At 43.1% G+C, this 26,431-nt stretch overlaps 1 protein-coding gene across 1 annotated transcript; it reads left to right on the top strand.

Annotated features, from left to right (window-relative positions):
- Nucleotides 7,911-8,886, top strand: LOC109835199. The gene is made up of 3 exons (XM_020403184.1): nucleotides 7,911-8,188; nucleotides 8,279-8,573; nucleotides 8,692-8,886. Exons 1-3 carry the CDS (start codon nucleotides 7,911-7,913, stop codon nucleotides 8,884-8,886), a joined length of 768 nt encoding a protein of 255 aa, XP_020258773.1.

Raw genomic sequence — 26,431 nt, 5'->3', positions numbered from 1 at the left:
AGAAAACCATAGTTTTTTTCTAAGTCAGTTAGAAAGAAATTTTATTGAGAGGATTATAATCATTCTTTTTCTAAGTCAGTTAGAGAGAATAACAAAGATTTAATTCTTAAGTTTCTCGTAATTTCCCGCGCGTACAAAAGATGATGACTCCGCTGGGGATGAGCTCTTTCACCGATAAAGAAGTGGTGGCGCAATCCGACACCCAACTAGTTGGGACTACTGTTGAAACTCTAACCGTGGAATTTGACCAAGCCAAGTATGAGGAGTTTCTCTCCTCCGGGTCCCTTAGCCCCAAGGCTATGCGCAAGGCCCGTAAAGTCTCTAAAGAGACTAAAGCTCCACCTATGGCCGACCCACCAAAGGAGAGTCTCTCCCTTAGGTTGGACTGTTTAGACAGTCCCTCCTCTAAAGGAGAAGACTTAGCTCCAATGGAACTCGTCAATCGAGTTGAAGATCCTACATCCATGCCCAAACAACAGGTATTGGGTCACAAAAGGCTCATTGAAGCGGTGCAATTGATCTTTACGGAGGAAGATACTACTGTAAAAGCCTTAAGACAGGCCAAGAAGAACGCTGCTCGTCGAAGAAGGAGATCCTATCGACGAGCAAAACTTCAAGCAAGCCGACTCTCTGATCAACGCGAACCTCATGCTTGTGAGCCCAAACACACTCCCGAGCTTCGCTTTTCTGCTTCTGAGCGTGAACTCCACGTTTTTGTGCCCAAGCACAAGCTTCGCCAAAGCCAGACTAAACGCAGTCCTTAGTGGCACGTTTCACAGTTGAGACGCAGACCTTAAGACTGCATTTCCCAGTTGGAGTGCAAATCTCACGACCACGAAGAGCGCCGCCCTTGCATTGCCCAGCCTGAGCACAGAGGCTAGCTCCACGTTGAGCGTGAACATCAGCTCTGAGTTTCCTCTCCTCAACGCGACCCCTGCATTTCAATGTTAAAACGTGACCCTCATGCTTCTAATGTTAAACACAATGTGAGCCGTCGCGTTCAAGGAGATCGACACGGATTCAAGATCCATGTTCGTCAAGAACCCACTTCGTCTAGCCACAGACAGGGGGTGTCAATCCAAGTCTCCCCTTCAATGAGTAACTCTTCTCAAAGCTGTGTAACAGATTTGAGAGAGTTGTTATTGAGAGAAAGACCGGTTCAACCAGTCACGCATTCATGCCAATATGAACGATTAATTTTCGCGGTCCTCTCAGGATGCCGATGCTGCTCACATGCAACCAAGCCATCGGTGTTTGACCGATTAACAAATGTCTCCTCATCAAGCCGTACAAGTGACGATGCTCTCACAGGAAGAAGGATTCGGAGGATGGGTACCTTGGAGCCACTTCTAATATGATCGGAGTGAGGAGGTCACCAATCCCCAGTTCTAACGAGTCAAAGGAGGATCAACCCCATGGCTTGAAAGAGGCTTTGAACGGATCTGATGGAATTTTTCGACGCACTCGGATGCAAAAAGGAGTCATACTCCTTATTAACTATGAAGACTAGATAGAGGGATGAAGTCTGACGATGAACATTCAGCTATCGCAGAGTCTCAATCCTCTAGCTCCTCTGTAGAGCATGAGAGTTCCGCTTGTTTTGCAGGAGGCCCCGAAGATCTCACAAAGAGACTTGATGAGCAGCAAGCCATGCTCAGATCACAACAAGAAGGCAGGAGGCCCCGAAGATCTCACAAAGAGACTTGATGAGCAGCAAGCCATGCTCAGATCACAACAAGAAACCATCAATGAACTTCGAAACATACTTGATGAGCAGCAAGCCATGCTCAGATCACAACAAGAAACCATCAATGAACTTCGAAACATGATGGCCTAGTTGGTCGCAGACAAAACTAAATCCCAAAGAGCAAACTCCCCACCCAGACATAAGACTTTCCAAAAGAAAAGGTCATCTTCATCAAAAGGGAAAGAAAAAGGTGATTGATAATACTACTTCCGACCAAGAAATCCACAACACAGATTCTTCCTCTGAAGAGAAGGAGGAAACTGAAGATGAGCAAAATCCCCAATCTACTAAAATGGAGGAATTGGAAGCCCGCCTCAATGCCATTGCAAATAGAAGCGAACTCTAAGAGGAGGGGGTTGTTAGGCCCTATCCTGCCGAATGGGATGCTACCCCGTATCCTTCAAAGTTCAAGGTCCCAACCCTACAGGCCTTTGACGGCACGGGATCCCCTAAGCGTCATATCTATTACTTCAAGTCACAAACCGGCAATGTGATAGCAACTGACGCGGTGTTGACTCGTTTGTTCATTGGCACTCTCAAGGGAATTGCCTTTGAATGGTTCATGAAACTGCCTGCGGGATCTATCCAGAAATGGGCAGACCTGGAGAGATTATTTCTGGCCAGATTCTTCGAAGACAACTCAGAAGTTTTGGTTCCTTCTCTTCTTGCCACCAAGCAAAGGAAAGGAGAATCCATAAAAGTCTTTGTTGAAAGATTTCGAAGCATGGCTCTCCGATGCCCAACATGTATGACGCAAGCAACTCTGGTGGAAACCTGTCGACACAACTTACAGACTAGTCTCTTAGCTTAGATGGGGGTCGCAGAATGCCGTTCATGGAAGCAACTAGTCTCTCAAGGTGAACAAGCTGAGGAAATCATCGCCAGGGTTAAAGCTGAAGAGGAAGATAAGCAAAGACAACCTGCGCAACGTGGCCAAAATAATGCTCCTCGATCCAAGGGAAAAGATATTCTGGCCACTGAAAATAACACTCGAGCGCCACCTGCTAAGCAGGGCAAGGCATCGAGCCAGCCGAGAACATCCAAGACTCCTTCAAAGAGGATCATGTGATCACTCTTTTCAAGCTACTTCAGAAGAATAACAAGTTAAAGCTTCCTGAAGTTAAGAAACCTGAAGCAGGAAAGGTGGAAGACCCTAACTATTACCTATACCATAAAATGTTGGGTCATCCAACGAAGAGATGTTATATCTTCAAGGATATCCTACAAGCTTTGATTGATGCCGAGGTGCTTAAATTGAGGCCAGAACAGAAGACTGTGTCTACTAACATGATATCGGTCCAATTCGGAGATTTCCCACCTGTTGCAGCTCTGGATGGTGTTGTTCCTATCCCTGAAGAGGAGTTACACATGAGAAATATTGATCCACATGGTCAAAAGGATAAAGGATTGGTACCCCTTACCACTCCAAAAGGAGAGATAATGTGGGTCCATCTTGATCTTCTTGATGACCAGCAGTGGACCGGAGTATCAGGGAAGAAGAAGAGACACAAGGCTAAAGCTTCCAATATGATTAGCCTCTCTCTGAATGAGGATGATGCACATCTAGCCCCACTCACTGACTCAGAGGAAGAGAAGAGTGCCCTGGCAGCCGGGCAAGGAGCAAACCCGGGAATATGCACTAGGTCAGGGAAGACATACTTGAAGAGGTATGATCAAACTACCGAAGAAGTAGAAAAGCCACCCGAGGAGGTTGGGGGTTCCATTCTCAAGAAGCCAACCAATAAAGGGAAGCCGAAAGAAGTTCGTTATAACAAGAACGTCCTCCAACCAGAGGCAGGAGGGTCAAGCGCTCCCTTTTGCTTCAATGTCATGGCGCAACTGGCTAATATCCCTGCCAGAATCACTCTTTATGAGCTTTTGAAACTGTCCAAGTCCACGAGAAGGGCTCTGATTGAAGCTTTAACGGATATAGAGAGCTTTATTACTCAAGTGCCTGTCATCCCAGAAGCTACTGAAGGATCTTCTTATGCACAATGCTTACAAGCTACAAGGAGTTTGCCTTGCGTATCGTTCACCCATGAAGACATGCAAATCAAACACAAGAATGACCGACCCTTATACTACACAGGGTATATCGGGTCTTCGGAAATCAACCGTGTCCAAGTCGACCCGGGATCCGCCCTCGGTATTATGCCATACAGAGTTATGTAGTTCTTGGGGATTCCTCTGCATCGGCTACACTCAACACAGACCACTATCTTCGGCTTCAACGCTAACAGCACACGACCCATGGGCAAGATCAAACTCAAATGTCAAAAAGGGGATCTCAGATCAGAAGTGACCAGCTACATCATAGATACGGACACGTCCTACAATCTATTGTTAGGGCGAGCTTGGATTTATGCAAATCGCATTGTCCCGTCTACCCTCCATCAAGTGATGAAGTATGTCGATGATAAGGGAGAAGTCAGAACCCTGATAGCCCAGGGACAACCATTCAAGGGTGTGGAAAACTATCATACTGATTCAGTTTTCTACATGGACTCCCAAGAACCGGAGCAGCCAAAAGAAGATTCTGATAGCGATAACGAAGTAGACGACGAGCCCGAGCCTGAACCTGAGGAAGAATGTCTGTGGGAATTAGATTTGAATGTAATGAGTCAGAATGAGCTCAACAACAATGATGTATCTAGTAAGGGCGAGTGATACATTAATAAATATTTTAACTTGGCTTACTTGTCTGAAGTATCCTCTGATGCAGGTGCAAGAACAGATCTGTAGCATGCATTGTATGCCGAAGCATCGCTTATCCTGCCGCTCAAATCATCTTTCACAACATTCGAAGAGATGGAAGACACTAAGATAGCCTTCTTCATAGTCCCAACCAAGAAGAGTGGCCAAATGCCAATCTATTTTGGGAAAGTCAACCCTGGGCCACCTGATCAGGGAAGTTTAGAGGAAGACCTCGGAATCCCACAATTCCATCATTATGGATCCAAGTCCCTCAGTATGATGAAGAAAATAGGTTATGACTTTAATAACCCGAAAGGTTTAAACTTCGGGAAAGGAAGACGAGCACTAATTTGGTCTTTCACTCCAGAAGGAAAACCCTCTGATTATTATCATAAAACTGAGAGAGGATTAGGCTACATTTCAACGCCCCCCCCCCTCTTCAGAAAATGAATGTCTATGTCAGGACTACTCATCTGGAACATCATCATGGGACTCGGACGTTAGCATTGGTGCAGTCTTCAAGGGCTTGTCTATGAATATGACCTCATCTAGTCATCCAGACGAAGACGAAGAGGATGACAAGGAGTTGATTAAATCAAACGGCGATCCTTGGATCAAATACCTTAATATTTTATGGGATATGCGTTTCGAGCAATGTGAGCCACCCACGAAAGATAAGGTGATCCAGATAAACATGGGAGATGAAACCGATCCCAAGCCTATTTTTATAAGTAAAAGCTTATCATCATCCGAGAAAGAGGATCTTATATCTCTCATCCGAGAATATATAGATGTCTTCGTCTAGAACTATGAAGACATGCCTGGTCTTGACCCAAAAGTAGCTGTGCATCATCTTAACATTGATCCGGATGCGAAACCCGTTAAACAACAACAACGTCAGTTCCATCTAGAGATCATGGAAGCAATTGAATCAGAAGTTAAAAAGCTTATCGATTCAGGCTTTGTCAGAGAGGAACAACACCTTGACTGGGTCGCTAACATTGTCCCCGTAACCAAGAAAAATGGGAAAGTCAGGATTTGCATCGACTTCCGTGACTTAAATGCCGCATGTCTGAAGGATGAGTTTCCCCTTCCCATCACGGACGTCATGATTGACAATACTTGTGGGTATGAGAGAATGTCTTTCATGGACGGATTCTTAGGATATAATCAGATCAAAATACCCCTGAAGATGAAAAGCACACGGCTTTCAGAATACCACTGGGGGTGTACTGTTATACAGTAATACTGTTTGGACTGAAGAATGCTGGTGCAACCTATCAGCGTGCCATGAGCATGATCTTCCATGAACATCTTTGTAAAAAGGTAGATTGCTACCTAGATGACATCGCAGTGAAGAGCCAGAAGAAAGGTGATCATCTCTCAAACTTGAGGATGATGTTTGACATCATGCGAGTACATCAACTGAAGATGAACCCCACCAAATCTTTCCTAGGGGTATCCAACAGTAAATTCCTTGGGTTCATAGTCACCTCTAAAGGTATTTCCGTTGATCCAGAAAAGGTTCGGGCTATCCAAGAGATGCAGTCTCCGAAGAATATCAAGGAACTCAGAGGCCTACAGGGCAGATTAGCTTACATCCGGAGATTCATATCAAACCTCTCAGGACGTTACCAGCCCTTCACCAAGTTAATGAAGAAAGGGTTCTCCTTTGCTTGGGATGGAGACTGCCAAAATGCATTTGAGGAGATCAAGCAATATCTCACTCAGTCGCCCGTTCTAGTGGCCCCGGTGACAGAAAAACCATTCCTGTTATATGTGAGGGCCATGGAACATTCTCTTGGAGCTTTATTAGCTCAGAACAATGATGAGGGCCATGAAAAGGCAATCTACTACCTCAGTAGAACCATGATTGGAGCTGAACACTGGTACAATCCAGTGGAAAAAGAATGTTGTGCCTTGGTTTTCGTCATTCAGAAAATGCGGCATTACTTAGTTGGACAAACTATTCATGTTATCTCCAAAGTGAACCCTTTGAGAGTTCTCATGACGAAACCTTCTTCGCTAAATTGTCGCCTTGCAAAATGGTTAATACTTCTGTCACGGTATTCAATGCAGTTCATGCCTCGGAAGGCTGTTAAAGGCTAAACCCTAGCAGATTTCTTAGCTAACCATCCGATGCCTGATTCTTCCAGATTATATGAAGACTTACCAGACAAAGTTGCAGAGGCTTATGTAACTCAAGGAGTCATGAAAGTATGGAAATTGTTCTTCGACGGTGCATCTAGAGCAAGTCCTGATGGAGGAATCACAGTCTGTGTGGGGGTTGTGCTCGTATCCCCAACTGGTCAGATGATCCCAAGAGGATTTTTCTTAATCGAGTCATGCACCAACAATGTAGTAGAGTACAATGCTTTGCTACTAGGAATACAGCTGGCCGAGGAGCTCAACATCCAATACCTTAAAGCCTACGGTGATTCTCAACTCATCGTAAATCAAGTCCGGAGGAGAATACGAAGTGCGTAATGAGGATTTAGTCCCATACCACTTTGCAGCGCTAAAGTTAGCTCAAAATTTTAAGGGCTTCTTTATCGGACATGTTCCACAGGCCCGTAACGCCTATGCAGATGCCTTAGCTTCGTTAGCAACTTCACTGGCATTACCACCAAAGGCAGAAACAAAGATACTCGTGGTAGGCCATGATTTGTATCATCCCAATTTCCCTCTAGGAAATCACTCAGAAGAGGCAACAACAGAGATCGTTTGTGAAGCTTCCACAAGTCTTGAACAAAGAGATTGGTGATTCCCATTCATCGATTATGTCTTGCACGGCATACTACCCGATGATTCTAAAGAAGCGACCACCGTCAAACGGAAGGTCCTTCGATTCTATTATGATGCGGCATCTCGAACTATGTATCAAAAATCGTATGATGGAGTTTTACTTTGCTGCCTTTCTAGAAAAGAGGCACAAGAAGCCCTCAAGGAAGCTCATGACGGAATGTGTGGAGCTCATCAACCCAGAGCTAAACTAGGGGATCGACTCCACAGGCTTGGCTATTACTAGCCTAAAATGATCATTGATACCATCAATTATGCTAAAATATGTCACGCGTGCCAGGTCCACGGTGATTTCATTCATCAAGCACCAGGGAATCTGCATCCGACATCTCCATCTTGGCCATTCGAGATGTGGGGAATAGATATTGTTAGACCCATTTTCCCTCCAATTGATCCAGAAAAGGTTCGGGCTATCCAAGAGATGCAGTCTCCGAAGAATATCAAGGAACTCAGAGGCCTACAGGGCAGATTAGCTTACATCCGGAGATTCATATCAAACCTCTCAGGACGTTACCAGCCCTTCACCAAGTTAATGAAGAAAGGGTTCTCCTTTGCTTGGGATGGAGACTGCCAAAATGCATTTGAGGAGATCAAGCAATATCTCACTCAGTCGCCCGTTCTAGTGGCCCCGGTGACAGAAAAACCATTCCTGTTATATGTGAGGGCCATGGAACATTCTCTTGGAGCTTTATTAGCTCAGAACAATGATGAGGGCCATGAAAAGGCAATCTACTACCTCAGTAGAACCATGATTGGAGCTGAACACTGGTACAATCCAGTGGAAAAAGAATGTTGTGCCTTGGTTTTCGTCATTCAGAAAATGCGGCATTACTTAGTTGGACAAACTATTCATGTTATCTCCAAAGTGAACCCTTTGAGAGTTCTCATGACGAAACCTTCTTCGCTAAATTGTCGCCTTGCAAAATGGTTAATACTTCTGTCACGGTATTCAATGCAGTTCATGCCTCGGAAGGCTGTTAAAGGCTAAACCCTAGCAGATTTCTTAGCTAACCATCCGATGCCTGATTCTTCCAGATTATATGAAGACTTACCAGACAAAGTTGCAGAGGCTTATGTAACTCAAGGAGTCATGAAAGTATGGAAATTGTTCTTCGACGGTGCATCTAGAGCAAGTCCTGATGGAGGAATCACAGTCTGTGTGGGGGTTGTGCTCGTATCCCCAACTGGTCAGATGATCCCAAGAGGATTTTTCTTAATCGAGTCATGCACCAACAATGTAGTAGAGTACAATGCTTTGCTACTAGGAATACAGCTGGCCGAGGAGCTCAACATCCAATACCTTAAAGCCTACGGTGATTCTCAACTCATCGTAAATCAAGTCCGGAGGAGAATACGAAGTGCGTAATGAGGATTTAGTCCCATACCACTTTGCAGCGCTAAAGTTAGCTCAAAATTTTAAGGGCTTCTTTATCGGACATGTTCCACAGGCCCGTAACGCCTATGCAGATGCCTTAGCTTCGTTAGCAACTTCACTGGCATTACCACCAAAGGCAGAAACAAAGATACTCGTGGTAGGCCATGATTTGTATCATCCCAATTTCCCTCTAGGAAATCACTCAGAAGAGGCAACAACAGAGATCGTTTGTGAAGCTTCCACAAGTCTTGAACAAAGAGATTGGTGATTCCCATTCATCGATTATGTCTTGCACGGCATACTACCCGATGATTCTAAAGAAGCGACCACCGTCAAACGGAAGGTCCTTCGATTCTATTATGATGCGGCATCTCGAACTATGTATCAAAAATCGTATGATGGAGTTTTACTTTGCTGCCTTTCTAGAAAAGAGGCACAAGAAGCCCTCAAGGAAGCTCATGACGGAATGTGTGGAGCTCATCAACCCAGAGCTAAACTAGGGGATCGACTCCACAGGCTTGGCTATTACTAGCCTAAAATGATCATTGATACCATCAATTATGCTAAAATATGTCACGCGTGCCAGGTCCACGGTGATTTCATTCATCAAGCACCAGGGAATCTGCATCCGACATCTCCATCTTGGCCATTCGAGATGTGGGGAATAGATATTGTTAGACCCATTTTCCCTCCAACATCCAAAGGGCATCGGTTTATCTTAGCAGTAACCGATTACTTTTCCAAATGGGCAGAAGCAGTTCCTTTGAAAGAAATCAAGGCTTCGGACGTGGTCAAGTTCATCAAACACCATGTCATCTACCGCTTTGACGTACCTAGGTGAATAGTTCATGATAATGGAGCCCAATTTGTCAACTATAGTTTTTAGAGATTCTGCAATAAGTTTAGAATCTAAAGCGTTGCATCAACAACATATTATCTACCAGCTAATGGTCTTGCAAAAGCTTTTAACAAGACGATCGTAAAGCTTCTCAAGAAGTTCGTCTCCAAAAGCCGACGCGACTGGGACGAACGACTCGGCGAATGTCTATGGGCCTATCGTACAACGGTGAGGACCCCAACAAAAGCTACTCCCTTCTCTTTGGTGTATGGCTGCGAGGCTGTGCTACTATTAGAAATTTAGATCCCATCCCTGAGAGTTTCCCTTGCGACCGGGATGACAGATGAGGACCGTCATCGACTACGCCTTCAAGAACTATAAGTGTTGGATGATAAGCGACTTCATGCTCAACAACAGGTCGAGTTATACCAAGCCCGAATCTCCAAAGACTACAACAAAAAGGTCGAAGAAAGGATCTTTAAGAGAGGCGATCTTGTCTTAGCAGTTAGATGACCTATGGTCATGACGCACAAGACGAAAGGGAAGTTTAATCCCAAATAGGAAGGATCCTTCGTGGTAGAGTCAGTCTACTCGAATGGAGCCTACCGTCTCATCAATCAAAAAGATGATAGGCTCATGATGCCAATCAATGGGAAATTTCTTAAGAAATATTACCCATAGAGAATCATGGGACCCCCTTTTTTTTCTTCCCCCCCAGCTGAGCCTAAAAAGAGAAATTAAACTTACTTAGACTGGGGGTTGGTTACTTGGAATCCACTGGATTAAGAGTAACAAAATCTTTCACGTCGTCAAGTTAATATTACACTTCTGATGATCATCATCCCCATGGAGTATAACTTCAGTCTGTTTCATATTTAATATGACAATCTTCTCTGGTGATAAAATTCCTGTCATGTTAACACTACATCTCTGACAGTTAACTTATCAATCCTCTCTAATAGGATGATAGGTCCACAAAATTGTTCAAATCACAACGAAATTCTTGTCATATTAACACTACACCTCTGACAGTCAGCTTGTCAATCCTCTCCAATAGGATTATAGGTCCACAAAGTTGTTCAAATCACAACGAAATTCCTATCATGTTAACACTATACCTCTGACAATTAACTTATCAATCCTCTCCAATAGGATGATAAGTCCACAAAGTTGTTCAAATCACAACAAAATTCTTGTCATGTTAACACTACACCTCTGACAGTCAGCTTATCAATCCTCTCTAATAGGATGATAGATCCACAAAGTTGTTCAAATCATAACAAAATTCCTGTCATGTTAACACTACACCTCTGACAGTCAGCTTATCAATCCTCTCTAATAGGATGATAGGTTCACAAAGTTGTTCAAATCACAACGAAATTCCTGTCATGTTAACACTATACCTCTGACAGTCAACTTATCAATCCTCTCCAATAGGATGGTAGGTCCTCAAAATTGCTCAAATCGTAATCTTCCCCAACGAGACGCTAAGTCTTCAAAATCTTGTTCAAATCATAAGTACAAACCCGTCAAGTTAACATCACACCTCTGACGATCAAACCAGTTTATCGACTCTCTTCAATAGAGCGATAGGCCCATAAAATACTGTTAGGTTAACATCACACCTCCAACAGTCAGACCCCAAATGAACTTGTTAGGTCTATTTCGAAAAGAAATAGCAAGTCTTCATTGTAGAATCCCTAGCGGATTGAAGATTTTCTGGAGTTATCCTAGTGATAATGAAGAAAATTTCTGAATTTTACTCTAAGTGAAAATTCATGCCAAGTTAATAGTATACCTCTGGCACTGCCAACTTTCTTTCAGTGTTACAAATGAAAACATAACACAGGAAGAAACAGCGGTAAAGTCTATGTATTCAATATCACAGCACTAAGCCTAAGAGAGTTTATTCTTTTAGCACAACGTTACATGTGGAACAGACTTAGACAATCCACATGCTAACCTGACTCAAACGATAGTCGGTAAAGGCTTATCAAATACGTTAATAGCTGAGGGTTTGCCAAAAATCCTATTGTATGCAGAATCATGAAAATCATTTTGGGATCCAAAGTATTCCGAAAATTCATTCCAGTGAACTGTGAACTTTCAAAAACTTCGATGGGGGTTCTGTAGGCTGTCTAAAAATCACTGCAGATAGATGATCTCCACAGATTCAATAGATGATGAAAGATACAATCTGACGTCCTTCACATCAACAAGCGAAAGTTACAATCTGACGACCTCTACAAACAGTCAATGAAAGTTACAATGTAAAGACTTTCACAGCAACGTATTAGAGTTACAAATTAACGACTCTCACATTCCACAAAGGCCAAGTGTAAAGATTACAAAATGATAATCTGCCCAGAAGTCAAAGGAAAGAGATTACAATTAACGATCTCTACAAATCCAAACGCGGAGGTCACCAGACACGGAGGTCGCCAGACGCAAAGGTCGCAAGACGCAGAGGTCGCTAGACGCGGAGGTCGCAAGACGCAGAGGTCGCCAGACATAGAGGTCGCCAGATGCAGAGGTCGTCAGACGCAGAGGTAGCCAGACGCAGAGGTCACCATACACAGAATTCGTCCCAAGCCCAGATGCGGAGGTCGCCAGATGTAGAGGTTGTCAGATGTAGAGGTCACCAGATGCAGAGATCACCAGACACGAAGTTTTTCCCAAGCTCAGATGCGGAGGTCGCCAGACGTGAAGGTCATCAGACGCAGAGTTCACCCGCGTTTTTCTCTCCAGAACGCGACCCTTGTGTTTTTAACACTGGAACACTTTTCAAAACTGTTCCATCAAGGTATGGGCATAGTTAAGGGCCTGTTATAGGGTACCTTACTCCATGATAACCCTATAAATAGGGTTGGATCTCCATCAAGCCAAAGGTTGGGAAAAAAGAGGAGAAAAGGGGGATCAAATGAGAGAAGAAAGGGAAGGAGAGAGGCTTCTTGGAGGGGATTCTTGGAGCTTTCTTGGAGCTTTTCTTTGAGCTTTTTGGCTTGCTCTTTAAACCCATTTGGGTTAGGTTTCTTGAGTTTCATCTTCTCTCTAAAATCAACCCTTCTTGGAGATTTAAACTCAGCTAGAGTTTCTCAACTCTCTCACAGAGAGTTTCTAACTTGTTCAAACAAGTTTCTTTCAAACTCGCCTAGAGTTATAAACTTGCCTCCCAAGTTCTCTCAAGGCTTCAAGTCAAGGAGAGAAGACCAACACCCCACGAAGCTGAAGTGCTCGGATCGTCAACGGGATACAAGATTCAAACTCCCATCGCCACAAAAAAAGAACCCAGTTTTAAACAAAGGGATGGTTTCATCCTTCCTTCTTTTGTAAATCGGGGAACCGATAAAGAAAACTATAAGCCTAGTTTACACTCAGCTACATTGTTGGTGCAGGGCTCGATTAGGGAAAATCTCCTTGGGATCACGTGACCGTGTGGAGAGATGAATACTACTACTCCCGCAATAATTTCTCCATGAGGATTTGCTCTGGATGCACCGTCAAAGAATAACTTCCATATTTGCATAACTTCTTGAGTAACACAAGTTTCGACAACTTCATCGGGCAATTCTTCATACAGCTTAGATGTCCCTGGCACCGGGTGATCAGCTAGGAAGTCTGCCAACATTTGACCCTTGACTGCTTTATGGGGCATAAATTGCATGTCATATTATGACAAGAGGATTGCCCATTTTGCTAGCCGGTAACTCAGAGATGATGGTTTTGTCTTCAGGACTCTCAAAGGATTTACCTCAGAGATAACATAGATTGTTTGTCCAACCAGGTAGTGTCGTATCTTTTGGATGGCGAATACCAAAGCGAGACATTCTTTTTTCACTGGATTATATCGGTGTTCAACTCCTATCATAGTTCTACTTAAGTAGTAAATGGCTTGCTCTTGCCCTTGGTCATTGTTCTGGGCGAATAAAGCTCCAAGAGAATGGTCCATGGCTCTCACATATAACAGAAAATGTTTTCCCGATATTAAGGCCACAAGAACTGGCGGTTGAGTGAGGTATCTCTTAATCTCCTCAAATGCTCTTTGGCAGTCTCCATCCCAAACGAACGATACTCCCTTCTTCATGAGCTTAGAAAAAGGTTGGCATCATCCTGAGAGATTTGATATGAATCTCTTGATGTAAGCCAGTCTGCCTTGTAAACCTTTGAGTTCTTTGAGATTCTTCAGAGGCAGCATGTCTTAGATAGCACAAACTTTCTCTAGATCAAGAGAAATCCCTTTGGATGTAACTATAAATCCCAGGAATTTTCCACTTGATACCCCAAGGAATGATTTTGTCGGGTTCATCTTCAGCTGATGTATTCGCATGATGTTGAATTATTGCCTTCAAATCTGTGAGATGATCGCCTTTGTGTTGGCTTTTCACTACTATGTTATCAACGTAACATTCAATCTTTTTGCGTAGATGTTCATGAAAGATTGTGTTCATTGCACGTTGATAAGTTGCACCCGTGTTTTTTAATCCAAAGGGCATCACTGTATAACAATACACCCCCATCTCATTAGCATTGCCCCCAGGGGCTGAAACAACGATTCCTGTCATCGGACGTGAATTATATTGTTCCAAGTTTCCTGTAGAAGAAAGTTCAGACAAGACAATAACAGGAGAAGTTTGTACAACCTCCATGGAGCTTGAATGTAGGGATTGGCGATTCCCGTACATCGACTATGTCGTGTATGGAATTTTGCCCGACAATTCCAAAGAAGCGGCCGCGATCAAACGAAAGGCTCTCTGATTCTATTACGATACAGTTTCTCAAATCCTGTATCATAAATCATATGACGAAGTTTTGCTTTGATGCCTCTCACGAAAGGAAGCAAAAGAGGCCCTCAAGGAAGCTCACGATGGAATGTGCGGAGCTCATCAACCCGGGGCTAAGTTGGGAGATCGCCTCCGATGAATTGGCTATTATTGGCCAAAAATATTTTCAGATGCAGTTGACTATGCTAAACGTTATCACGTGTGTCAAATTCATGGTGACTTTATCCATCAAGTGCTAGGGAACTTACATCCCACATCTGTGTCTCGGCCATTTGAGATGTGGGGTATGGATGTCGTAGGACCAATCTCTCCTCCGACTTCCAAAGGACACCGGTTTATTTTGACCATGACCGACTACTTCTCCAAATAGGCGGAGGTAATCCCGCTGAAAGAAGTCAATACTTCGAATGTGGTTAAATTCATCAAACATCACGTCATCTATCGCTTTGGAGTCCCGAGACGAATAGTTCACGACAACAGAACATAATTTGTCAGCTTTGGATTTTAGAGATTTATGACAGGTTTAGAATCCAAAGTGTCACATCTACGACGTATTATCCGCCAGCAAATGGCCTCGCAGAAGCTTTTAACAAGACCATCGTGAAGCTTCTCAAAAAGTTTGTTTCTAAGAGCGGACGCGATTGGGACGAAAGACTCGGCGAATGTCTGTGGGCCTACCACACAACGGTGAGAACCCCTACAAAAGCTATACCATTCTCTTTAGTATATGGTTGTGAAGCTGTGTTACCGTTAGAAATTCAGATCCCTTCCCTGAGAGTTGCTATCGCAACAGGAATAACAGAGGAAGAAAAACATCAACTGCGCCTTCAGGAACTTGAAGCCTTAGACGATAAGCAACTTCAAGCTCAGCAGCAGATCAAGTTGTATCAAGCCCGGATTTCTAAAGCCTACAACAAAAAGGTTAGAGAATAGATATTTAAGAGAGGTGATTTGGTCATAGCCGTAAGACGATCCATGGTGATGACACACAAAACCAAAGGGAAGTTCAATCGCAAATGGGAAGGGCCATTTGTAATAGAATCAGTCTATTCAAATAGAGCTTATCGCCTCATCGATCAAAAAAGAGACAGAATCGTGATGCCAATTAACGGGAAGTTCCTTAAGAGATACTTCCCGTAAGTCATGTAGCCCCCTCTCTTACTCTCAAACTTTAGTCAAGTCATGCTGGGGGTTGCCAAGTCAGAGTATATTTTGGGAATAAATGTTTAATTTTTTTATTTTGTATGTCGTCATGTTAACACTACACCTCTGACGATTGAAATTTTCTGAGATTATTCTAAGTAGTAATAAAGAGAATTTCGAGTTCATGCTAAGTTAACACTACAGTTATGGCATTTGCAATAATGTTCATTGTCCTAAATGGAAATTCAACAACAAAGAGATGATGGAAGATACAATGACATCATTTTTATTCAATTTTGATAACTTGATACAAAGTGATGATAATTGGAAGGAAGATGACACAAAATTATTCCCCAGCTAAAAGCAAGCCTAAGGGCCCATCAGCCTAAAGGACTTGAGCTTGGACTTCAACACTGATATGTTCTCCTCACGAACCTTTTTGACTTCTTCGGTTATCTTACTCCTGAGTTCCTCTTCATCAGGTGCTGCTTCTACAATCTCTCGTCAAATCTTATCGGCAGCGACGATCTCATTGCAATAATCTTTGAGAAGCCCGTCACAGTGAGCAGCTAACCCTTTTATGACTTTCATATCGTCAGCCAGCTGGGCATTCCTCTGAGATAGCTCAACACCTATGCGAGTAAGTTCTGCTGCAGTATCCCGGATACCCATAGCGAGACTGCCCATGTCTATTTGTATTTGAAGGTCCTCCTCTCGTAGACTAGCAATGCGAGATTATTTCTCAGACAAACTCTTCTGAAGAGCTTCATGGCGTTGTGCTCTCGAAGCCTTGGCCGCAGAAAGAGCCTGGTCTACTTCTTTGCCTAAATCGCTATGTTAAAGAATCCAAAGCATCTCTAATTCTATTTCCAAAATGATGATACCTTCCCTGTAGGTCTCATTCCAGAATGCATTCCCATGACTTTTGATATCTGTTAAGCTTTCATTCAGGAGGGGTCTAAAACGTTCAAAGGGGACCTACCCTAAGCTAACAATATCAATCATAAACTGCATCTTCATCTCTAGTTACCTGATGCACTCTATCAAAGCTCTCGAGTGTGGGGGAGGAGCAGTCGGATAGATCAGACCCATATATACATTACGAGTAGATTGGGGAACAACCTCGGAAGGAGAGTCTTCATGCGAACCCTGATTCTGGACTAGAGGGGGAGAAGCAGACCCTGAATCCCTAATAGGCAACGTCTCTCCGGCTCCCACATCCTCAGGAATGGAAGGAATTGGTTGAAGCATTTTGTCCTCTCTATCAGCCGAGAGCGCGATAGGTGCAGACTTTATTGCGTCTCCCATTAACTTGGCTCTCTTAGAGTTTTTGGCCACAACGGGCTTCTGCTTGCGAATTCTCCTATCATATTCGCCTTCCTCCTCAGCAGTAAGGGCCTTCTTTCCTGATGATCTTAAGGAGTGGGGCTCAGGAAGCGGTGCTCCCTCAAGAATTTCTTTAGTGGCCTCTTCTTCAGAAGGCTCAGTAGCTGGTAACTCCTTTGGGATCTCTTCGATTCTGACCACTTCTCATTCGCAGGATAGATAATCCTCTATCCCTGGTAGCCGAGTCCTGGTAGAACCACTTCTCGATTTATAGAGTTCCCGAATCTCATTTATGCATAAAGTGTATACATCATATTCTAGGATTTGAGAAGCCTCATCAAACCAATCACGGAAGTACGTAACGGTTGAGCAGCTAGGCGGTAAGCTGGGTAGAGTGAATTACGCATGAGTTCCTTTGGCAAAAAAGAAAAACCAAGCACGAGCCCCTTCATATAAGTTCCGGATGTGAGCTAGTCGTAGATTAGGGTTACTAACATAAAGTTCGCCGTACCCAAATCGTCGAGAAAAATGCGAGGGGACATATGGTTCAATTATACATCTCTCGCCCAGTCCGAAAACTAGGTAACATACCCTGATAGCGAGAAGCCATTGAAAAGTCCCTGTATTTAAGAGTGAGGAGCCTTCGAAGACCACATCTCCAAACTTCATGCCTTCTTCTTCAGCCCCATCAAAACAAGGGCGGCAACAAAAAAGATTATAATTGTTCTCCAAAGACAAAAGTTGTCGAGCCTTGACTATGTAGGTATTAGTCCATGTGGCCGACTCTAATCTCTGTACAAAGGGAATATGAGCTTCATTTTCTTCAGCAACCTCTGTCATCAACGAAGGGCAATGCAGCGTGAACCAGGCCACCAAGTACGTATACGACACTAGTACACGTGGTTGGGGAGTTTTCCAAGCTTTCCTCCCAGTAACCTTAATTTCCTGGGCGCCGACAAGTTCAGACGTCAACGTCCGTAAGCCACTCTATATGCAGCCTACCATTGCAGTGAGAAGGCTCACTGGCCTCCCATGAGCTAATAAAATAGCTGGGTACACAACCTTAGCTAATATCGCCTCGACTGGCTTCGATGGTACTACGCAGTGTTTTAACCATATCATGAGGAAGCCAGCGAGAAGAGCCATGTTAGAAATAGGAGCTGTGGCTTGGTAGTAAAAACTCTCGAATTTGACACCAGCCTCAAACCCATCTTCTATGTGCCCAGTCTTGTAAATAGTGTTGGAAGCATTAATTCGGGCTTTAACGCTTTTAGGAGAAATAGCAGCAAGTCGGGTCACGGCCTCATCTTTCTGACCTAAGTTTTGAAAGAGATAGTCCGCCGATACAGTATGCATAAGACCCCCTCCGCGCATCCCAACAACCTGAGCACATATGTGGAAGTGGCACATCAGCTCCCAAAAAGTGACATAAACTTCTGGGTGTGTCGCCCTCAAAAGAGAGAGCTCTTCAGTAGTGGAGATGAATTCTTCATAGGGCATCCGTCCGAATGGAAGCCCCGATACCGCTTGCATCTCATAGAGAGCGAAGCCTAACTCCCCTACAAGTGTGAAGAATGTGCAGCCATCCAGGTTGTATCTCTCCAGCATGGCAAGGAAATTTGGATAACTTTGAACAATCCCACGTCGAGAAGCCAACACCGGCATTATGAGACCCGATTGAGCGAGTGGTTCCTTAAGTTCCTCAAGAACAAAATCCACCATCCAGGTCCACCACCCCCCTTCTCCAGAACAAACCCATCTTGGGGATCTGAACGTTTGGGCAGGGAATTCACCCTGAGCCTCAATGAACTGGCGAATGAAGACATTCGCTAGAAGTGGCACTTCTTGAGCAAGATCTTTTTTCTCAAATAAGCCGGGCCTCAAACCCTTGAGTTATCCCCCAATTTGTGTGAGCTTGTCGACCAAATCCAAGCGACACATTTTCTTTCTCCTTGACTAGATCAAAAGTCAAACCTCGGCGGCAGCTCACGTTCAAGAAGTATAAGAGTGGATACATCCTCTTCATATTTGGAAAAATAGGAAGCGGTTATTGACTCTCCGTAGTAGCTTTGAATCTTTTGCATATATAAGATTATCATTGGCTGCTATATGATCTCCAAATATGAATGCCGGTTTAGGGAATTGATCATGGCCGACAGGAGTCTCCAGATCTAAGTCGGTGATCAAAGCTCTAAGAGTAGAGCATAAGGAAAATCCGATCAAGTGTGTTCTTTCTGAATCAGGGAAAGTGCACAACGGAATTCTTTCACGAAGACTAAAAACTTCATTCTTGTCAGGGCTGCCAATGTACTGAAAATGATGCTCCTACGAAAGCGGCACATTCGGAAAGAACACTACAAAGTCAAAAGCAAAGATTAGCAGCTAAAGCAAGTTGTTGACATAAATACAAAAGAAGAAACTAAAAACACAAAGGTTAAGACCCATGTGTTAAAACTTAAACACAAGGGCCAGCCTTGTGTTGTAAATCTTAAACGCAGGAGTCGAGACATGAGTTATAAAGCTCAAACGCAAAGGCCAAGACCCACGTTTAGAGTTCAAACACAGGAGTCGACACATGTGTTATAAAGCTCAAATGCGAAGGCCAAGACCCACGTTTAGAGTTAAAATGCAGGAGTCAACGTTGCGTTTCATGATTAACACAGAGTCCTAACTCTGCGTTTCTATTAAACAGACAAGTCATCTTCCTCGTTGTCAAGAACCCGTCTAGGGTTTTCAGAAAACTTGTCAAAACAAGTTATTACAATCACCACCTACCATGACAGGAAGGTCCACGTGACGGTGATGGCGACAATGATGTTACCGCAGAAACAAGAACACCGTCGGCGTCCCTGGCCGACGGCGTTTCGAAAGTCGCTCCAGCGACCTTCTTGGAGCCAGAGCTCATTCTTCGTAGCGCCATTGATGCAATCGGCCGAAGAAGATGATGTTGGTCGGAGAGGACGAAGTTTGCCGAAAGTCTTGTCGAAATCAAACGAGAGTTCTTATTCTTAGAACTAAGCCAAAAATATAAAGAGTCGAATGACTCTTGACGTGACTACACAGGTCTATTTATAATAGTCGTCAAGCTGTTAAAGTGGTACGGGATTCTAAGAAAAGAATCCCAACCATTTTCTGAAATGCAACCTTCAGCGTTTATGGATAAAGTCAGTTAAGACTTTAACCTTAACGCAAAGTTCACCTCCGCGTTCAACTTCCCAAATGCTAGGCCTAGACTGGCGTCATGAGTGTTCATAACTTCGCGTTTCAAACCTCAAACGCAGAGGTCATCTTTGCGTTGCAATTCTTCCGAACGAAGGATCCACCCTTGTGTTTTCAAACATGACACTTAGTCTCTAAGGTCATGAATCCTTTTAACATAGTGTTAATCAAAACTTCTGAATCTCTTCAACAAAATCAAAGTCATTTTCAACTGGCAAATCTTTCGTTAGATTAACACTACACTTCTGATGATCATCATCCCCACAGAGTTGGTATCTAGCCAGTATTTCTCCCAATGCGATGATAATTTTGTTAAAACCAACTTATCGATTCTCGTCAATAAAACGATAAGTATGCAAAATCATTCAAATCATGGTCTATTTACTGACTCTCCTCAGCAGAGTAGTAAATAACTAATCTATCAACTCCCTTCAGCGGAATGATAAAATTCTTAAAATCTTGTTCAAATCACAAGTATCACAATTCATCGCTCCGATGATAAATTATTTAGCAATTCTCCCCAGTGAGACGCTAAGTCCCCCAAATTGTGCTCCAATCACATAAATATTTTTCGCATTATGTTAATATCACATATCTGACAAAATCAACTTATCGACTCTCTCCAATAGAGTGATAAGTCCTTAAAATTTCCCCGATCGTAATATCTTTCCTCATCACGTTAATATCACACCTTTGAAAAAATCAACTTATTGACTCTCTCCAATAGAGTGATAAGTCCTCAAAATTGCCCCGACCGTAATGTTTTTCCTGTCACGTTAAAATTACACATTTGACAAAGTCCATTTATCGACTCTCTCCAATAGAGCGATAAGTCCTCAAAATTACCACGATCGCAATAATTTTCCAGTCATGTTAATATCACACCTCTGACAAAATTCACTTATCGACTCTGCTCAATAGAGCGATAAGTTTTCAAAATTACCTCGATCGTAATAATTTTCCTGTCATGTTAATATCACACCTCTGAAAAAAATTAACTTATTGACTCTCTCCAATAGAGGATAAGTCCTCAAAATTACCCTGATTGTAATATTTTTCTCGTCACGTTAATATCACACCTCTGACAAAATTAACTTATCGACTCTCTCTAATAGAGCAATAAGTCCTCAAAATTGCCCCGACCGTAATGTTTTTCTTGTCACGTTAAAATCATACCTCTGACAAAATCAACTTATCGACTCTCTCTAATAGAGCGATAAGTCCTTAAAATTACCCCGATCGCAATCTCTCTCTTGTCACGTTAAAATCACACCTCTAATAAAATCCACTTATCGACTCTCTCCAATAGAGCAATAGGTCCTCAAAATTGTCGTGATCACAATATTTCTCCTGTTACGTTAACATCATACCTCTAACAGTTCAAAACCCCCGTATTTGAACCTTTTTATTCATCAACATAAGAATAACAAGTGTTCTCATAAAATCCCCAAAGAATCAAACTCTTTCCAGAACTATCCCTAATGGTAACAAGAAAAATTTCTGAACTTCACTCCATGTGAAAATTCATGCCAAGCTAATACCACACCTCTGGCACTTATAGATTTCTTTTAGTATTTCAAGCAAAAAAACATAACACAGGAAGAATTCTACTAGCCAGTTCTATCCTAGGGGAATGACAAGTACTTATACCCAGCATGTGGAGATTTTCTAGAATTATCTCAAATGATAATGAAGAGAATTTTCTAAATCTGTTATTCCTCATTGTTGCAAGTCAAAACACGACATGTGCAATAAATAAGGAAAGGCAAAAATCATTTTCTTTTTATTTTATTCAGAAATATTAAGAAGTGACGTAAAGCTTTGTTTTTATCAAACAAAAAGAGTAATACATGATTAAGCCTCTGGGCCCATAAAATTAAAAGATGCGAGCCAAGATTTGATAGCATAAAGTTTTTCTTCATGAACGGCTTGTACCATTATTTCGGCCTTCTTCTGGAGTTCATGCTCATCTGACATCGTTGTGGAAGCTTCCTTTTGGGCAAGTTCAAGAGATTGGATCAATGAACGATACGTGGCGTATGTCTTCACGCTTTCAACTATAAGCCTTTTCAGGATTTCTTCCTCTCGACCAAGCTCAGCCTTGTGTCGGGCCAATTTTACCTCTAATCGATCGATCTCTGCCCGAGATGTTTGTATAACAGTGTTAGAAGCAACCACAGCTTGGTTCTTCTGAACACATTGCCCTCGTAAGAACGTAATCTCAAGTTCCCTTTCAGTTATATTCTTCTGAAGAGTTTCATATTTATGAGCTGCCTCAGCCTTAAGATTGTCAAAGGTTGATATAATTTGAGAAGCAATATCAGCACGCTGTAGCTCTTCTAAAGCTTTCAGGTCATTTTCCAATCGAGAGACATTGTCCGAGCAGTGCTGAAACCATTGAGCGTTGTCCACATATCGAATACCGTTCAGGGAGTTCATGGGTATTTTCCTGAAAGAATCAAATAAAGCTCGTCTGACACTGACTTCCTCAATCGTCACCTTCATCATATCCTCCAATGGTCGCATAAGACTTTTAAGCATGGAAAGAATGACCATCGGACTTAGAGAAGCAACAGCAGACATCACTGCGGCTTCTGAAGTGGTAGCTCTCAGTGCAAGAAGAGTTGGTGATGATTGTGAAGAAGCTGGAGAAGCCATTGTAACGTCCAATTATGAGTTGTAGATCTTAATGCAAGAACTATTGGTGATGATCGTGAAGAAGCTGGAGAAGCCATTGTAATGTCCAATTGTGAAGGACTTGAAGGGAGAACCATGAGTGCCCCCGCCTGGGTTGAGCTTAGCATACTCTCCGCCTCCGCAGTTTTGAGAGAAATCATTAATGGAGGGGATTTCTCTTGCAAAGGAGTTATCGTTGTCTGTGAGGGTTCTGAAAAAGAAGTAGTTGTTGTCTGTTGGTCGGGAGGCAAGGTCGTGTCAATGGCCTCACGAGTGGGAGAGCCTACACAAAAAAGTAGTTAGTACACAAAAAGGAAAATATCAAAAAGGCCACAGTGAGTAATATTTACCAATAGGGGAAGGATAGACGAAAGTCGATGCCTTGTCAGAAGAGATTGGTGGTTGAATAGCTTAATCAATGAGATTATCACCACTATCACTTTCCTCCCCATCAGTACCATCGTCGTGAGAAGAGGTCTCATAATCCACTTTTTTTCATCATCTGTAGCTGAAGGTCCAGGAGAACTCATGATTGCATCTGCTTTAGTCATTATACCTGTTGTTGGGCTAGGGATAGTAACCTCCATAGGTGGCAATAATGCAGAAGCCGCAGGGGATTGGTTTTCACTAGGCTTTTTAAACTCAGCCATTGTAGGCTCGTCTGCGGGAGGCCTAGCCTCTTCAGATGGAAACGATGTAGGTATCACCTCTGCAGTTGGAAGAGTAGCATCTGAGGCTTAACCCGGAAAGGGTGAAATAATAGGGTCCATTATGGGAGAAGATTCGGCATCTTCAGCCAACGACTCATCCTCGTCCTCTTCCTGGTCCAAAGGATGATAAGAAGAAAATTCGCTAGACAATGCAGGACCCCCAGAGTGAAGTCCTGTGCGAAGGAGATGACTTGCAGCAACAGATTATTATCTTTCCTCTCTCTTAGTGGATTTAAAAGTATCCGCCATTAATTTCTGAGAAGGAGAGACTACTAATAGTTTCCTATGAGTTTGTTTCTCGTACTGAACTGCTTCCTCCTCAGTAAGAACCCTCTTTCCAGTTGTCCTTGTTCTTAGAGTTTCGACAGCTTTAGGACTCACTACTGGAGCATTCTCTGGTCCCTGGTCCCCTTCTTCTTCTTCAGCTTCATCTTCATAAGATAAGAACTCGTTGATTCCTTTCAGGTGAGATACTCGGGATCCTCTTCTAGATGTGTACATTCTTCTAATTTCTCATAAGCCGGACAAATTCAACCTATAATTAGGCATCTTAGAGGTCGTGTGATACCAATTGCATAAAGCCATGGAGAGAAGAGAATTAGGCATCTTGTGGGGTAATCTAAATGTAGCTCCAGTGCAGCCTGCTGTGGAATAGTACCAGACCCGAGCTCCTTTATATATATTACCAATAATTGTAAGCTGACCCCGTGGATTTCCAATATATAATTGATCGTACCCAAATTGTCGAGCAAACCTGTACGATTAGTACGGTTCAATTATGCATTTCTTATTCTACCTGAGAAGGAGATAACATGGTCTGATGTTAAGTAACCAGTGGAAAACTCCTCCGTCTAATCGAGTGAAACCATTCGAGCTAACTGCGTCTTGAAATATTTGCCCATAACCCCCGCCTTCAAAGTCTGGGAAGCAGCGGAATATCTGATAGTTGAGGTCTCTCGATAAAATTTGGCGAACCCTTACAACGTAAGTACCCTCCCAGGTAGCTCCTCCCAATATCTGCAAGAAGGGGACGAATTTGTCGTCTGATGAAGATGGCACACTCATTAAATGAGGATAATGGGATACATACCATACCATCAGATAAGTATACGACAATGGTACTTGAGGGTTAGGAGTTGTCAAACTTTTCTTCTCTTCGCTATCTATCTCTTTCACCTGAATGAATTCAAGGCACAACTCCCTTAAACCATGCTGCAAACAGCATGTCATAGCCGAAAGTAAATTCACAGACCTCCCATAGGCTAAGAGAACAGCTGGGCAGACTACCTCTATTACTACAGCGTCTATCGGCCTGGTGGGGACAACACACCGTTTCAGCCACAGCATGAGGAAACCTGCCAGCAAGGCCATGTTAGAAATAAGAGTGGCATCTTGATGGTGGAAGCTTTCGAATTCAGTCTGAGTAGGGAAGTCATCTTCTGATCCCTCGTTGACGTAATGAACAGTTGCATCATTGATCAAAGCTTGGATAGTCTCAGGGGTGTTCACACTCCGATAAGACACAGCAACAACTTTGTGAGATAGATTTTGAAAGAGATATTCAGCCCAGGACAGCTGTTTTATGCCACATTCTCGTGTCCCCGTTAGTTGAGTGTAGATTTGAAAATGACACATCACTTCCCATAAGGTGTCATATACCTCAGGGCTTGTCTCCTTCAAAATCCTAAGCTCATTCGACCCTGGGATGAACTCTTCGTAAGGTAAGTCTCCAAAGTTAAGGCCAGAAACATCATACATTTTGTGGAGAGCAAACCCTAATTCCCCTACCGGAGTAAAAAATGTACATGTCTCTGGGTTGTACCTCTCCAGAATAGCAAAAAAAAAATAGTGGTTATAATCAATACCACATCTAGTAGTCATTATAGGGCAGCTGAGTCTAGAGCGAGCTAACGGCCCCTCTAATTCATTCAGCACAAATTCTGTCATCCTTGTCCACCATCCTACCCTGGTGGAACGTACCCATCCGGGAGTTCAAAATACTGAAGATGGGAAGTCCCTTTCACAACCAAAAATCTCCGTATGAAAGTGTTGGCTAGACTAGCTGTTTCTCCTACGGGATATCCCCAGGAGAATAAACATGGTTCTAAGGCTGACACATGTCAGTTATAACCTACGGTGTGTACGCCTGTATAAGTCAAAGCCCCAACGGCTACCCTATCCTACTCTCTAACAACGTCCCAATTCATATGTCGAGAGATGGAGGCACATTGATAATAGGAGATAAGGAACATCCTAGGCACCTCGGGAAGAAAGAAGCGGTGACCTCCTATTTGCCTCAACCACTTGTAATGACCACAGTGTACGATTTCTTTCTGGATGGTAACATGATCTCCAAACAAAAATGCTGGCTTAGTGAGCTTCTTACGGGACTCAGTTTCAAACTTGGCATCTATGACCAAAATCCTGAGTGTAGCCGGGTTAGCTTGGGTGATTAGAGTGATACGTTCTTTGTCAGTATCCTGAAAAATTGAGAGTTCTTGACGTAGACTAAATTGCATGTTGAATCCACGCCGCCCTCGCGCCCAAAGTGATGACGAAGAGTGAGAGGGTCATGGGTGTAAGGCACTACAAAAAGAAAGGCACTCAATCAGTTAGCACGAAAACAAAATGAAAGAGACCTTATTTAATTACAGAGGTTGAACTTCTTAAAAAAGAGGATACACACAGAGTTCAAAATCTACATCAAATATCTTAACACAGAAGTTTGATCCTGCGTTCAACATCCAAACGCACGGTTTAGACCCTGTGTTAAATATTATTAACGTAGAAATCAAACTCTGCGTTTAACATCCAAATGCACGGTTCAGATCCTGCGTCAAATATTATTAACGCAGAAATCAAACTTTGCGTTAAACATTCAAACGCATAGTTCAGACCCTGTGTTAAATATTTTTTAATGCAGAGGTCAAACTTTGCGTCAGGTGCCCAAACGCACGGTTAAGATCTTGTGTTAAACATTCAAATGCAGAGTCTAAGCCCTGTGTTATAAAATTCGAGCATAGAAGTCGGACCCCAACGCTTCAAATTCTAAACACAGATGCCCAACTCTGCATCACAACCTCAAAACAGTTTCCTCGTTGATCACAACTTGCCGAAGTA

Source organism: Asparagus officinalis, chromosome 3 (genome assembly GCF_001876935.1).
Source record: "Asparagus officinalis chromosome 3, Aspof.V1, whole genome shotgun sequence".
NCBI lineage: Eukaryota > Viridiplantae > Streptophyta > Magnoliopsida > Asparagales > Asparagaceae > Asparagus > Asparagus officinalis.
Note: the sequence above shows the minus strand (reverse complement) of the source record. Positions and strands in the feature narration are given on the sequence as shown.